Raw genomic sequence first — 16,554 nt, forward strand, 5'->3', positions numbered from 1 at the left:
TAATCAATTCACTTATTTGTTTTGCATTCATATTCTATATTCAAGTGCTGTCTGACTCACATTTTTTAGCTGCCATCTTCTGTTTAACAGAGATATCAATTATACAATTACTGTTTTACCTTTTTAACTCTTTGACTTAACCCCTTTTTCACTCTTATTTGCCAAAATGGAAGATTATACCCAAACAACAGACACAGACACCAAAAAAGTGGTTTCCAACAGGGGCAAGCAAATGAGGTAGCAAACAGTGGTCCAAATGGGGTTACCCAGGGCCACTGGACAATCATTAGTGATGAGGATTGGTTAGCCATTATGGTTAAGGAGCTGTTGGGACTCATTGGTTAGTCTAACAATCCATTGTATAATGGTCGATAAGTAGCGAGTTCATTTGCATTGTTTGTGCCGTCTTCTTGATTGTATTTGCATATAAAATGAACGTCCTGCCATCCCAGCATCTGGATTTTCTGGATTTGCTTTGTTATATACAAAGAGTGAGTGAGAAAATATGTTTTATTGTCACTTGGGTGACTGACCCTTGGAGGGTACTGATTACAGGGCCAAAAGAGGGTTCAAAGATTTAGCAGTCTACGCTGCACCCCGTAGACCAGCAGGGGTACATAACGTCCTTTACATTTCACTAAAACACCGGACCAGGTGATTCACTGATTTGTTAACCCTGAGTCAAAGTAGCAACTAATTACTAACAGATCCGTCCTTACATGGGTGGATGGCACAGAAAGACTTGTTTCCATCAGAATGGACTATGGTTAAGGAAGTATACCACATTAGGACTAAAAGTCATAAATAACAAACATCAAGCCCTCACATTTGAGAAGCTGAAACCATAGAACTGAGGAAATTTTGGTTGAAAAATTACTGAAGTCGATTATCAAAATAGCTGTAGAATAATATTCTATCAACTGACTAATCAATTAATCGACTAATCAACTCTGCCTCATATGTGTTATTGGTTAATCCAATCCATGTTATTATGTTTGTTTCCAGATGCAAAGATTTACACTCAAGTAATCAGAAAAATAAAAACCCTGCCCTTGCAGTAGAAGTGGTACTCCCTATTTGCATGTGTATAGCCACATAAACAGGTGCATACAACAGCAATTGCACACGTTTTGCATGTGAATGGGTTAACAAAATAGGCTTAAATCATGATTTAACTGACTATGAAAAAGGCATGATTGTGGTTTCCAGGGGGGTGGGTTTGAGCACCGCCAAGATTGTAGAGTTGCTACGCTTCTCAAAGGCAGCAATCGTAAAGACGTACAATGAAAGGAGCAGAATACAAGACACTTCAAAGCATTTGCTATGTGGGAGAAGGCTCCTGGTAGATGAATGTGGGGGACGTCAGGTGGTTTGGGCCACAAGTAATATGGAGTCAACATCACAACCAATTCCAACAACCAATTCCCTGCATACAATGCAATGCACTTGTGTATGAGATGTTCAAGCAGATGACCATGCAGGATACCTCTCTTGCTCATCTCAAGTTGCAAAGCGCATTTACTGTGGGCTAAGAAACATCCGTAAGATTGCCTGGTGGTCTGACTAATCCCCCTCGGAACAGCATCAGCATTGTAGACTCAGGATGTAATCTAACATAGGTCAAAGGGTTCGTCCTACATACTACAAATGTACAGTTCGTACACTGGCTTTATCATCATACGTGTCATCTTGTATCATTGTACTGGATCATTCAGGAAGGGTTTGAGGAATGTTCAAGTGAACTCATGTTGATGATCCAACCACCAAACACTGTGGAGATAAATTCAGATGAAATTTATGCTAAAAGGAAAGTAAAACACTGTTGTCTGCACAGATTCAACACTGACTGGCTCAACAAGGGAAGCTACAGGTCTCTCTGCCACAGTGTGTTCCAGCTCATATGAGGGCTAAACACGGTTCAGTGTACTACTGAACAGAGATTAATTTTTTCTGGTCACTGAGTGTATATTTGATTGTCCAGCTCATTAAAACAACAACACGCTTGAGTTCCGTTTGAGTGTGTCTGTGTGTGAGATTTTTAACACCCGACTGAAGCAGCTCAGCCTCTGGTCAAATACTGAGATTGTATCCATAACCATGGAAGTCATTTGTCAACTTCGCACACATAAAAACACCACCTGCATTCCACGGTTTTTTAGCTAATACATCTCCCCAGGCACTTCCATTTCGCTGCTGCTGCTGTTGTTGTCGCTGGTGCATTTCCTTGTAAAACTCATTACGGAGAGAAAGAATTAGAGGGAAGTATCTAGGTAAGACACAACAGCGCAGGCACTCAAACAGCTAATTGTAATAACCTGACACAAGTGAGTAATTTAGCTGCCTAAAAACGAGCCTGAAATCTAGAAGGAGCACTTTAGAAGAATGGATTAGGCTGGAGGCCATTACACACCAAGACATTTAGACAGAAAAAGAAGATCCATCTTTCAGTGGGGTGGATTTGAATATTAAATGGCCCTGCTTTCCGTTTTAGGAAAAAATCTGAGATTATCACAGAAGCAAGTTAACATAATATTGTGCATATTGCAATCTTTGTTCCAGACTGCCTTCCACACATCCATTATTTATTAGAAATCATCTATCATTAATCATGCACGACATGCCAGTTAAGTCAGTAATTACAGAAAATTTGTGACCATGCAGAACTCACTTAATGGACAAAATTAGGTCATACTTAAACTAAAGCCTGATTACATTTCATGTTCTGGTTCCACATGAGCAACGCTGACAAATAGGACTTTTTACTTTTTCTGATGCATCAATTGATTGCTTCTGAATAAAACAGTGACAGATTTTAAGTGATATTATTGAACAAATGTGTTCTATTAATGTGCACTGACATTTTATACTGGTGTATATTGCGATTGGCAAAATAATGTGGTTTGTTTCTATTTGTAATAATGAGGAAAGATGTCCTTATCACTCTTATTTCACTTACCACATGGAGTTAACCACTGATGGCGCTGTAGAGCAATGTGACTCCCCATAATGAATATTGTACTTCACCAGCATGCACACAAGACATAAATATGCTATTTGTGGCACAGCTTTAGGGCCAGAAGGAGCTACAACAACCATAGTACTACAAACTCAAAGCAGTGTATTTAGCTATATTTTGGTAAACTATGACAGCTGAGAAAACAGCTGGAGAGCAGAGGAAAAGATTATGCTGCAGAAGTCATCTGAGAAGTTTGTGTAGACATTTTAATACATTTCATTAACATTCTCATGTTAAATGTCATTTATGTTTTCCATCAGCGACAAAAAACTTTTTAGGGCCATATTTCAAGCCTACAAGGCAAGATATATTCTGGATGGAGCCTCTCTTTAAAGATACACACAATGCATTTACTGTCTATTTCAGGCCAAGTGTGTAGAATTTAGTTGCATCTAGCGGTGAAGTTAGAGATACAGCTCAGCCTTCCAAGCATGTAGGAGAAACTACACTACTACGCTACTATGGCCGCAAAACTAGTGAAAAACAATCCAGTGTTTGGTTTGTCCATTCTGGGCTACGGTAGAAACATGTTCAAGAGAATCGGCTTCCTAAAAATGACTTAGATAAAAACGGCTAATTTTAAGGTAATAAAAACAAAACACAAATGTATTTTCCGGTGATTACACCATAATGAAAAAATACCTATGAATATTAGATTTTATTTCCACCAATTGATCCTCCAAAATGTTACACACTGGATCTTGAAGACACACAAAGCTGACTGGATAACAGTAAAAGTGTTTGCCAGACACCCAAACCCAGAAGTTAAGAACTGATTTGATGCTGATTTTCTCAAACAACTGTTATAATTCTCTCCAAAAATGCTAGTCAGCCACCTGGAAACAAAATTAGTGGCACCTTTATCCCTACCAATTTATTTCTCTGGGAGGAACCAGGGCATATGACTCATTCTGGGAAGGAGGTTACATCATGAATAGGTGCCGTATGAACGAGACCACAAGCTAAGAGAGGAACACTTTCCATTAAGGAGTAAGCACAGACCAAACCTTGCACCTCCCTAAAGAGGTGAAAGATACAACAATACATCTGTGATATTATGCATCAGCAGAATGAATTTTTCTTTATTCAAATCTGCATTGTGCTAATAGTATGCATCTAACACAGCTGCTGGCACTGACACAAGAGAAAAATGAGAATGTTATAGTCACCTAAAGTTCAGAGGTGAAGACAACAGGCTCAGGAAGCTGATCAGAGAGGGAAAAAAACTCCCAGTTCTGCTATTCATCTTGCAATGCTTATGCAGTGTATACTAATGGGCTTCTTGCAGGTTGCTCTCTGCTCTACCCCATTTCCCCAATGGGAGAGATTCCTCCCTGCAGCAGAGCCAGGCTGTGCTAATTCTGGAGACATCCAGGTCTCAGGGACCGAGCCTTGCCAAGGTCCCAGGTGGGAGGGGCCAGCACAATATGATGCTGACAGCGAGATGATCCCCCAGAAGAAGAAAAAAAAAGAGCATCTGTATAACCCAAGGGGTTATGTGCTAGGAGCAGGGTGCAATTGTTTTCCTCATTTCCTCAGGCTTGTAAAGCTGATCCACTATCAGCGGCAGGCTGGTATGCCACGAGCATGGCAATGAGCTTGCTTTCTCTGGGCCTTTTGACATTTCTTGCCATGTAATAGCAAGCAAAAAGCTATTAAGCCTGTAATCAATTGATGTATCTGGAGGGAAAAAGCATTCTGAGGGCGCAGACATTCTCTAACATGATTGAAAGTTTCTTGTTTGAGGTCCTTACCTAGGCTTTGACACAGTTTATTTCTTTTGGGACAAAGAGGCATTTAATTTTCTGAACAGCTTATCTGCAAAATGGCATAACAAAAAAGACAAATTTATGCAAAACTAACACGCATTAAAAGTTCACTACTGACCAAATTAGCCTGAACAGAAATGCCCACATACACACAGAATTTGGATTCAATATTTTTAAGAGGAGATGGCTTTAAATCATGTGAGCTGGCCCGTAGGTGTTGATAGGGTGTTGAAAGGCCCTGACAGATTATAATCACGGTGACATCAGCTCCCAGCTCTGACTCATCCATGCCCCCCGGACAGTCTGGAGACAGACAGCAGTGGGGTGAGAGGGAGGTCATCACACACACATCAAACCACATTACATCATTCAACACTGAAAACATATTTTTTGTGAACTTTGTGGCATCCAGCAAAGCATCAAAGACATATACTGTAACGAGCTCATGGTTACTGTAAAACAGAAAAGACGAGCCAATTTTCATTTTCTGTGTGTGCGCGCCTGGTTGTGTCTTGAAAGCAGATTAAATTTTACTAAACACTACAATTTGGTGGGGCGCCTGGGTGGCAGAGAGGAAAACCACTTGGCCACCATCGCAGCAACCCGGGTAAGCAGGATTTGGAATCAGTCATTCCAAATTGTAAGAAAAAAAGGAAAAAATACTGAACACATCAACAGGATATTGAGTTAGCGGACTAAAATAGCAGCGCAATTCTGGATATAAATTCTATCAGTCATATTACTGGCATCATTTACATGTTGTGCCTGAGCTGTATTACTCACTGGCAATTCAACACACACAGCAGCAACACATTGTAGAAAATGGTAATGTGAGCTGATTTTTAACAGAAAGTGTTGGATGTTGATGTGTTCAATTTTGAGTTAGAAGGAGATGTGATTTTGGATGCAAATTGTATCCATCAGGTTCATCACAATGCAGCAGCTCAAATAAATTGATGCCGCGTATTACTGAACACTATTACATGGCATACAAAACACTAAACAAAAGATTTCATGTTCACAAAGAAGAAAACCTACCGAGTAAGAGAGAGCAGCACTGCGTACCGAACAGACAACTGCAGCACGGGATTAGTTTCATCTCATCTGCGTAAAGAATGACATAGCTGCCAAGGAAGTGCTGTTCAAATCAAAACAGCAGACTCATGTATGTGTGTGTATGTGTGTGTGTGTGTGTGTGTGTGTGTGGTCACTTTCCCTCCATCATGGCCCGTGCATATGCGCAGCACTGCTAAGCCACAACGGCCTTCTAAAGGAAAAAGACAGAACTTAACTGCTCCCGCTCATTTCACAGATTTTCCAGACAAATAATTTCAGGTTTGTGCCCGCTAGCGCCAACCCTCTGTCCGTCCCGCTCTCTCTGGCCTATAATTACATGCCATTCATTTGATTTGTTCATTAGTTCAAGCCTCGGCTGGGTAGAAGCAGAACGGAACCCTCTTATTAGTGGTTCATGACTCTACTCTCTCCATGGTGAGCTGTGGAGCTACGGTGGAAAACAGCAGCGGAGCGGTGGGAGAGGGGAAACTGGCGGGAAGACCTTATTCTAACCCAGAGCACACATCTTCATGAGGAGAGACAGCAGGGAACGCATACTGTCATAATAAGTGTATATCCGTAAAACCTCTTACACAAAAACACTGCCGTGGTGTTCAGAAGGTCAACAAAGCCACGATCAACAAACCTTGAGATTACAGATAACAAAAACTGAAGGAATGAACACACTTTTTGGCAAAGAAACACTTTTTCTGTGTAGATCAGAGTTGAATTTTTTCCATCTCATGCCCTGTGGTGCTTTTGAGACACTTTCTACTAAACATACACTTATAATGTCATGCACAACAGCTATATTAATACTTGAATGGGGGAGGATCTAGAAAGATTTGAGTTTACTTTGGAGTTAAGTTCCTTTAAGCCACCAATCTTATACCAATAAATCCATTCATTTTCCTCTACCTCTGTCCAGCTCCTCTCTAACATTTGCTAAATGATTAGTCAAGTCGTTTGTGGTTTGCAATTCATAAATGTTTCTGTTTTTCAACATGCATGGAACTCCTCTCTTCTCTCTGTCAGCCTCACCACTTAATTTTAAATAGTTTGAGCTCCTGTGAAAACGTCAGGAAGCCATGTGTAATTACTTCTGACAATTACAATCACATGATGTGCCTCGTCTGTGTTGCAGGGATCTCGTGAAGGGTGTTCTATTGCAGATGAGCTCCTGTGCCCCATATTTCAGTATAAGCCAATAATTTACAAGCACGGAAAGGCAAGAAGCAATACATTTGACTTGAGAATGCAACGTGGTGAGCCACTTCCTCTGCACAATATTTTAATGAGTCTCTGCTGTCTATCCGTGCTCTCTTGACTAGCGTGCATTCATATTTTATAACTATTTATTCATTACTACGGGCAGGTATGCAGGTTGATGTCAGCTGCTTTTAGTTCTTTCAAATCAAACCTAATCATGCTAACCATAAATATGCATCACAGGATATTATAAATATTTATTGTTATATATATCATTGCCCCAGTATAGAATTCTGCATTTATTTTTTATTTTGTCTCATTTATATTTTATTTTGCTATTTACATTTTTTTATGTATCTGGTGAGGGAATTTGGTCAGCGGTGTTAATTTTCAGATTGAATAATTATCACTGAAATCTGCAACTGCACACTACAAAACAGGGAAGATGAAAGATATGAAGATAACAAGACTGAGAGTATACAGCCAGGCTACAATATGCTGTACTCAGGCACGGTGGTGCATCAAGTTGAAAACTAATGTTTGCATGCTACAGTAACAAGCTCACACTGATAACAATAACACAATGATGTTAAAGGCCCATTTAAGAGGATATATAGTAATACAATTGAATAGAATATTCATGTATGTTTTTGTTAGTGTATAATCACCTGAGAGAGGAAGCAGGTCCACTGGCCGCCATGCTGAACCGCCATATTCTACCAGAACAGACAGACCAAACACTGAATCTAGACAGGGGCCTTTCATGGTTTTCGCAAGTTTCTAGTTGGTTGCAATCTGCAACTTCACCTGCTAAATTTGACAACTTAAAAATTTAAAATAGTGTATAATAGTAAATAGTAAGATACATTGTCTGGGAACCATGAAAGTCTGCACCAGATTTCATGGCAGTCCATCTTATAGTTGCTGAGATATTTCAGTGTGGACCAAAGTGGTGGACTGATAGCATGGCTAAAAAGCTACTGGGTAAGATGGTTAAAAACGTTTTGCACCTTGCACGACATGTGATTAACAATTTCAAAGAAAATATTATAAAAGAATACAAACTCTACATTGAATTCGCGCAAATTAGTGTGTAACTCAGTGCTATCAGAGTGCATTAAAACAAACAGACATGTTCCCTGCTCCACAAACAACACACGTCTCAGCCTACTATAGCTTCACTGTGGGGTTTTCAGTTCATTATTCAGCATCATCAAAATAATAGAACAGGTCACCAAGATGTTATGAGATAAATATTTCTGATGGAGCGAATGAAAGCAAGAAGAAAGGAACAAGAGCTTTAACCACTCTCGCCACATGAGATCAAAAGCTGGGTTCTTTATTCTTCACACACACCGAGATCAGATGAGAGCTGGTTTAACGGACTGTCATACCAACAGGGGAGCATTACACCCCAGTGGTTTTCATCCACATGAAAAGCAGAGTGGCGCTGAGAGCGGCAATGGATGAGGTCTTCAAATCACACACACACAATTCTTTTTCTTCCTCTTCCATGTACTGTTACAGCAACAGCTAGTGCAATCACCCAGCACTGCAGGAAAAAGAAGCTTTATGCCTCATCGGGGTGTCAGCATCCACTCCTTACACAATTACTGGATATGCTGCCGCTGTAATTAAAGTCCCCTTGCAGCACTCCACACACCATGACCTTTTCCAATGCAAACACTCAGTTAAACCCAAGGTCCCTCCACTGGGACATTTTTATGTTGGTGACACATAAAAAAATGTATGCAAGTAATGGTATGCACTGCTTAAAAATGTGTTAAAGCTTCAACTGGGAAACGAGGCTTGATGCGTTTTACCATCATTACCAAGGTGTCGCGGCAACTTTGGCAATAAACACTCTAGGAGACAGAATACCCTTGATAGGCACCATCATAACCTATAATCAGAAGATATGCAAATGATAGAGATGTTCCCCCTGACACTGCAGTGCCAGTCGTCTTGTGGCTCTCTGGGATCTCTCCTGTCAGCGCTCGAGCAGGAGAATGGGAGTGATAGCAGAAAGGGCTGTTTGTTTAACATGTCACTGGAACAGCAGTGTCGAGAGGGAGGGACCAGATGGAGGATCAGAATATACAGGGAATCCATCTAGAGAGGGTATTGTCCTCACAGTCACTCGTACATGCCTAAGAAGCCATTGCGGTGCAGCAGAGAATCACAAAATACTCACAGGAAATAGAAGCTGAAATGTTTTCCATCTTACACACGTCTATGAAAAAGTGTTGGCTAAAGTTTAAGAGTTTGCTGCAGTATCACTCCTTTTGTACTTAAAAGTTAATCATGCACATGAAAAGAAGCTTGATTATACGCCACACATTTCCTCCCAGTTTCCCTCCCAGCCTGGCTCACGGAGACAAAATGTGAACAGACACACACAAGTGTGCGCCCCTTGTCTATGAAATGACACCCTATTTTGTTCTCATTTAAGCTTTTTATATTCAGTAAGAGGGTGAGGTACAAAGGGCCTAAAGCTGTCTTGGGTCATTAAACCACACATTTTCTTTCTTCTTTCAGAATGTGTTTTCTGGCACTTACATCAGGGAAAGCTGACAGATTAGACAAGGAGGTTCCTACACGGGCTGGCTGTGGGCTTCAGTAGGGTGGGCTGCTCGCTGGTGCTTGGGGCAGCAAAACCATGCCTGTCACTGTTTGACGGGCCAATCCAGAAGTGCAGTCATAGGGAGGTATGATTGATGATATTATGTACTCACACAGGATCTGAATGCCAGCACACTCCTGTGATTTAATCCCTGTTCCTTCATCAAACATCCAGGCGCAGCAGATGGACTGCACAACACCAAAGCTCTCTTTCCCTGAGGCCAAGTGTCAAGTGTCCTGAATACAGGAGTTGTATTACGTATCACTGTTCATTCATATTCCCTGTAGCACATTGACATAAGACACTTTGAGCTAGATATGTTTTTTTCTCACATACTTGATTTGTTGTGACCCTGGCCTCCACCTGTACATTAATTAAGTACAAAAAACACATCCCACTAAATTCTCTATGGTGGCAGTGTTGATACATGTTCTACTTTTCTACAGTTAGATGAAAGCCGGTCATGATGAACATTAGGCCTTCCTTGAACCCGGGGTAAATGCATTAAATGGCTTGAATGCCTTTTTGTCCTACCCAGACAAAACCCTTTTAACAGCCTTCCTGTTTGACATGACTGACCCCTAGTGGTGATTGAAGAAACTTAATTCAAAACATGAGCCTGCAACCCTCCGTATAATTGTCAAAGCCACAGACGTATTAATCCCTTTGTCTCTTGTTACAAAGTAAAACACAAGGGTCAGGCAATACATCGACAGAGTCTGCTAACATGATCTTCAGCACGAGAGTCAAAGCTGTCAGGCAGTAAATCCAAGAATGAGCAGAGCTACACTGCTTAGATTAAGCCAACCATCCCCCAGTTAGACCACAAAGAGTTCATTGTACTTGGATAGCATATAAAGAGGAGAAAGGAGAATAATTTTGGCAGTGATTTTCAATTATAGTTTGGTCTCACTGGCCTCAGAGGGTTATGAAATTTCACCAGAATGAACAAGATGTGCTCTGTGTTAATGCTGTGGAGAGAGAAGACACAACATGGAGGGGAGACTGCAGAATTGGTCGTCTTGTGACAGTGACAGAAAAAGCATGGTGCTGAAACACATCTAAATTAACAGCTGTACAGCAACTGTATATTCATAACAGCAAAGATATGAAGAAGTACAGTCAACAGCAAGTGCTTGAAGGACTACATGTGTAACAGGCGTTCATTCATGAGAGATGTACTATTATTTTACTATTGAAAAGTACATGTGCTATGGCACACAACATTATCAATGTGATAAAAAGTGACAGGTCTCACTGTAATGACACATTTCTGCAGTGGAGGAAACCTACCTGAGCATCCGAAGATACACGACCTCAGATCAAAGAAGAGGTGGCCGCTGATGCATCATTGGTAGCGACAAATTATCATCAATACCACTCTACCACATTATCATCAATCTCTCTCTCGAAAGACAAAAGTATCTCTCCATGCTAAATCATGAAATCAATGCATTTCTATCACTGAGAGGAATTGGTCTCCGAGTGATCTCTGCGGCTGAGTAATGTGAAATCTATCGCAGGTTAGTCCACATGGCCCGGACAAGATCAAAGACAAGACCCCAGAAAAAACTTTGTATTGATCAATGGCCACAAGAATGCAACTGAGGAGTGACAATGTGTGCGGAATTTGAAACAGTTCGAACTGAAGATAAATCATCTCATTTTTGTGAGACAATAAGCAATGGTAATGAAACTACAGTACTACCGTATAAGCTACTGTACTATTATCATATACTATTAGATTATAAATTCCACAGATTCACAGTGCACCTGTATAAATGTTCAAGATGCAATTATGAGCTGCAGATTCAATTTGGGATGAACTCCAGATGCATAGTTTCTAACATCTTTGCATCAGTATAAGCTGATTTATTTATTTTTTATTTATATCCTTTGCATTGCATCGTATGGTATTGAATTGCATTGTGTCGGAATCAAATCTCTCTGCATCGCAATAGTGGTGAATCATATCACAATGGGTGCTTGGTGATACATCGAGATGCATATCGCATTGGCCTCAGTGATGGTGATGCACATCCCTACCTAAATTATCCTTTTTTATTAAACATGCTATTAAGCCTCATAATTAAATTTCAAGTTAGAATGATTTGGACATCAGATCCTCCAAATTAGATTTGAGATTTACAATTCTTGGCAACGACACTTGGTGCACTTGAGGAAAGCAGATAACTCTTCCCTTCGTCGTCCCACTGTTGCAACAAAAGATCTACAGTTTTAGGTTATTCATAGTTTAAGCTGTTGGGTGCACTTACCTTGGGCCACTTGGGATTTAGCTCACAAGCTTTTTCAGCATCATCCAGTGCCGCCTGGTGTTGTCCCAGTTTGAGAAGTGCTGCTGAACGGTTACTATACAGGATGCAGTTCTGTGGGTCAGCTTGCAAGGCATTAGTGTACAGCTGAACAGCCGCCTGAAAGTCACCACGCTGACACGCCTCATTGCTCTGCTGCACTTTCTCCATGAACTCTGCTTTGCTGAGACCATACCTGACCCCTCCGTCTCCAGAAACACATCGGATAGGTCTGCACGCCGTCCGTGAACCAAAGATTGAAAGCTGAAGAAATAGACAGAGAGGAGTGAGAGAGCTATAATCAGTCTACTTGAAAAATATAACGCTTAACTGACAGGAATGTGCTTGTGCAAGGAACTCAGTAACAAACTGAATATAGAGAAGTAGAAGAAGAGAACATGCAGCTAAAATAGGAAGGAATGTTAATGTGTGAACATGAAACGTCTGTATGACAGAGCGACTCATTTTCTCCCACAGAAGCAATGAAAAAATACACTTTAGTCCTTTGAGCTGAAGAGACATTTTTCACCAAACACATTCTGACATGTCATAGCAACAAATCGTTCATTAATAATGTTCATTAATAATGGCTGAATTCCATTTAGTTTGGCTAGCTTCAGGACCCAGGTGCACGATGGCTCTGTGGTGTGGCTTTCTGGAACAATGAAGTGAGACAATGTTTGTTTCACCTGTGCTTTTCCAGTTAAGACAACCGATCCATATAAAGTGGCCTCATATAACCAATGAACGACATATTTACATGTAAACACACTGAGACAGACCACTGGAAATCCCATTCTGAAATATAAAAAAAACAGAGCTGCAGCGATTAATTGATTAGTTTTATTAATCAATTAATTACTAAGGAAAAATGTTGAAATTAGTTTAGCCCTCTATGACAGTAAACTGAACATCTTTGGCTTGCAGACAAAAAAAGACATCTGAGGACGTCATCTTGGTTTTTGGGAAACAGTGATCAAACAACTAACTGATGAATTGAGAAAATGATCGACAGATTAATCAGCAATGTAAATAAGCATTAGTGGCAGACTGAAAACACACTAAATAAACATCACTCTATCTTTCGGGGTATACTGTGACATGACCTGAAATTAAAAACAAGGTTTCCAATATAATCCAGGATATGTTGTTCTGTCTGAATAAAGATTTATTTCTGTATATCTTCTATTCAGCAGTTTTTAGACACACAATAATGCAAGCTGAACCTAATAAAGACAACTTCATTACACTGATAAATCTACCACCACAATATAATACCTGCCTTGGAGCAAGGCCACCGGCATTAATGCGGGACCAGATCTATTATTGTTCCCATTCATATTCAACATGTTACCTTGCCGAACCAACTGGCAGACAACCATTAGAATGCGAGACCAATTATCATATTGACTCATATTGACACTGCAACTGCATCCAACCAATACAGTCTGATTGATTAGATGAGTGCTGCATCCATTTAACAGGGACGGTTTGGTGAGTATTACTGAATCATGAAATTCATCTCGGGTTGCATGTTTTTAAGGCCAGCTTCCATTATACCTCTTTCTCACCACACCTCCTCAGACTGAATTCTGGGATAAGGCAGGCTTGGTAATTACTTCCAGAGGTGCAGGGAGTAGAAGCAGCAGACAAGAGGGCTTTGGGTATCAAGTAGATTCAACATCAAGTTACAGAGCAGTACCAATCAGTTGTTTTCTTGCACCCTTTGACCTTTATCTTTTTTTTGTATTATAACCAAAAAAATATGTTTTCTACAATATGACAACAAAACAAATGAATTCCTGCTTTACTCTTGCAGGACTTTAAAGGACTAGTGTGCAGGATTTAGTGGCATCTAGTGGTGAAGCTTCAGACTGCAACTAACTAAGCACCGCTGGCGTCTGTATTTGACGACCTGTGAATGAGGAAGGGCTGTGAAGTTTTTAGGCACAACTACGGTGGCCGCAAAACTCATAAAATATGAGAAAGGCCCTATCTAAGGCCAGCGTTTGGTTTGTCTGTTCTGGGCTACTGTAGAAACATGGCGCTTCAAAATGGCGGACTCCATGGAAGGCGACCTGTGGTGTCTAAAGATAAAAACAGCTCATTCTAAGGTAACAAAAACACAACAGTTCCTGCATTCAGGTTATTGTACACTAATGAAAACATATATTATATTCCATCGTTCTGCAATTAGATCCTCCAAAATGTTACACACTGGACCTTTAAAGTGTCTTTTATATTGTATCTCAAATAGCCAATTCAATAGGTAAAAGATCAATTATGCTGCACCATCACCAGTAAACCAGTGGGATGTGTGCAACGGGGGTTTTATAACAAGAGCTTACTGTTGGGTTTATTGCTCCAACTCCCACAGAGAGGCAACCCACCTCTCAGAAATACATACAAACAGGCTGAGGGAGCACAGCGACTGACAGCACTGTCACGCATGATGACATTCAAAGGCTTGCACCCCAAAGAAATGTCAGGAGAAGCATCTATTATTGATCTGTGCTTCCAGGGCCCGAGTGCATGCAGGTTTTTCCCCTTGAAACACACACTCCACCGGCCGATTTCAGCTGATTAGCGGGAACCAGGGAGGAAAGTAATTTTACAGGAAGGTCAACTGTGAGTGTTGTCTCATCTGGTACAACATACTGGGAGGGGGGAGGCTGCCTACTGTATGTGGGCAGCACTGGGCAGGAAGGGTGGAGAGGGAGAGATAATAAGAGCTTGCACCAATACACAGACACCCTGACAACTTAACCATAAGACAAAGAGACAGCAATTAACCCAAAAGGCAAATATAGTCTGGACTGACTCTGGACTGCATATTTTCAGTTTCAGTTGGGGGAATTATGTGGATTTACTCATGGCACTGTGGGATCTTGGCAGTGCAATCTCAGTTCATGCAATAACCAAAAAAAAAAAAAAATGTGGTTTGGGTTTACAGTCTATTTTGTAATGTGCATGGTCTTCCTTTGCCCTTTATATCGCATTTGTGTGGACTATTGTCTGCTGCAGGAGAGCTCACACATCCACTGTGCAGCACAGTACAGTATGCATGACTGGAAAATCGATAGAGGTCTTTTTACGAGGTTTTCGCAGGAATGGCCATTTGGTATTTCCTGTCCAGGACGCGAGGTAAAAAGCGTTATTCTAGGGGGGGAGTGGGGGGAGTTGGGGTGGCAATAAAGTGCCAACTACAAAAAGAATGGCAGCTCTTGTGACAGTGCGTAAAGAAAGTTGCTTTTTAATCTATTTACCTTTTCTTTCAGAGTCGCTTGCTTCTCCATCCTGTCTGACTGCTTTGGTTTGTGAGACGGGTTATCGCTCTCATCCCATCACACTCCTTCTTCACTTCTTATCCGAGGGTTTGTGCATGAAGAGGAGTCCAAAAGTCGGCCAACGAGTCCACGTCGGAGCGCAAGTGTCGACAAACTGCGAGGAAATTCCGCAAAGACTGAGCTGTGTGGCGTTCAGGAGAAACTTTTCTCAGGGAAAGTGCGCCATGTTGTCAAATCTTTTCCTTTTTTTTTCTTGTCTTTTTTCCCCTGTTGCCATAGCGGATTTGTGAGCGCTGTGCGGAGGGAGGCATGAAGGTCTGTGGGAGTCTGAGTCAGGAAAAGAAAAGTACAACTAATGGATGTAGTACTCGCTTATGTTTTTTTTGGTTTGGTTTTGTTTGTTTTTTGTGGCTTTTAACAGTGTTACAAACCATTTATAAAGTGGTATTTAAAGTAAATATTAGCTAACGCTCAAGGTCAGAGCCGGTCATAGACTTTGTAGGGACAGGGGTGAAGATGAAAGAGGGGCACCTATCCTATTGGTGGCCCTGTGTGCAAAACGTGATCAATTGCCCTCTAATGTGCCCTTACAGTGGAGAAAATGGCATGTTAGCAACATATTAGAAGGCCTGTTTGTGCCCCTAAATGGTTAATTAATGTTGCTCTATTATTATTACTGAGATATAGCATCATTTGAGTCACATAATAAAACTATTTTCTATTTTAAAAGTCCAGTGTGAAGGATTTAGTGACATCTAGCGGTGTAGATGCACATTGCAACTCCTTCGTTTTATCCTCCCCTTCCAAAAACTACAGTGGCCGGTAAACGCACAAAAAACGTCCCTATCTAGACCCGTTGTTTGGTTAAGTCTGTACTAAGCTACCGTAGAAACATGGCGGTGCAACATGGCGGACTCCATGGAAGGTGACCCACGGTGTCTGTAGATATACAAGGCTCACTGTAAGGTAGCGAAAGCACAGCGATTCTGTATTCAGGTGATTATACACTTATGAATTTGTACCTATGAATATTATTATATTCCATTTTTCCAATAGATCCTATTAAATGTTACTGTCTGGACCTTTAAAGGTTATATAAAAAATGTTGCACTAGAGCAGGGCTTCCCAGACCTTTTCATGTGAAGGCCTCCCCACAGATGCTCATTAGACCCCCAGTCTGAGATAATTTTGTCTTAAGGAATCCCTTTCTGAGTCATTTTTTAGTTTGAAGTTTGAAGATAATAAAGTCTTCATAGTCAGTTAATGATAAAACTGGGTACAG

At 40.9% G+C, this 16,554-nt stretch overlaps 1 protein-coding gene across 2 annotated transcripts in view; it reads right to left on the minus strand.

The window, feature by feature from the left end:
• LOC118325524 (tetratricopeptide repeat protein 28-like) overlaps nucleotides 1-15,527 on the minus strand; it is a 163,439-nt gene extending 147,912 nt beyond the window's left edge. For both annotated transcript variants that reach the window (XM_035658232.1, XM_035658231.1), the window contains exons 1-2: nucleotides 15,252-15,527; nucleotides 11,950-12,249 (exon numbers count right to left, since the gene is read on the minus strand). In XM_035658232.1, the coding sequence (XP_035514125.1) occupies nucleotides 11,950-12,249; nucleotides 15,252-15,281 (330 nt within the window). In that variant the 5' untranslated portion in view covers nucleotides 15,282-15,527. The remainder of the gene's footprint in view (nucleotides 1-11,949; nucleotides 12,250-15,251) is intronic.
• Between the last annotated feature and the right edge of the window lie 1,027 nt (nucleotides 15,528-16,554).

This window comes from Morone saxatilis, unplaced genomic scaffold, assembly GCF_004916995.1.
Source record: "Morone saxatilis isolate NCDOM2014 unplaced genomic scaffold, NCSU_SB_2.0 Contig16, whole genome shotgun sequence".
Taxonomy (NCBI): Eukaryota; Metazoa; Chordata; class Actinopteri; family Moronidae; genus Morone; species Morone saxatilis.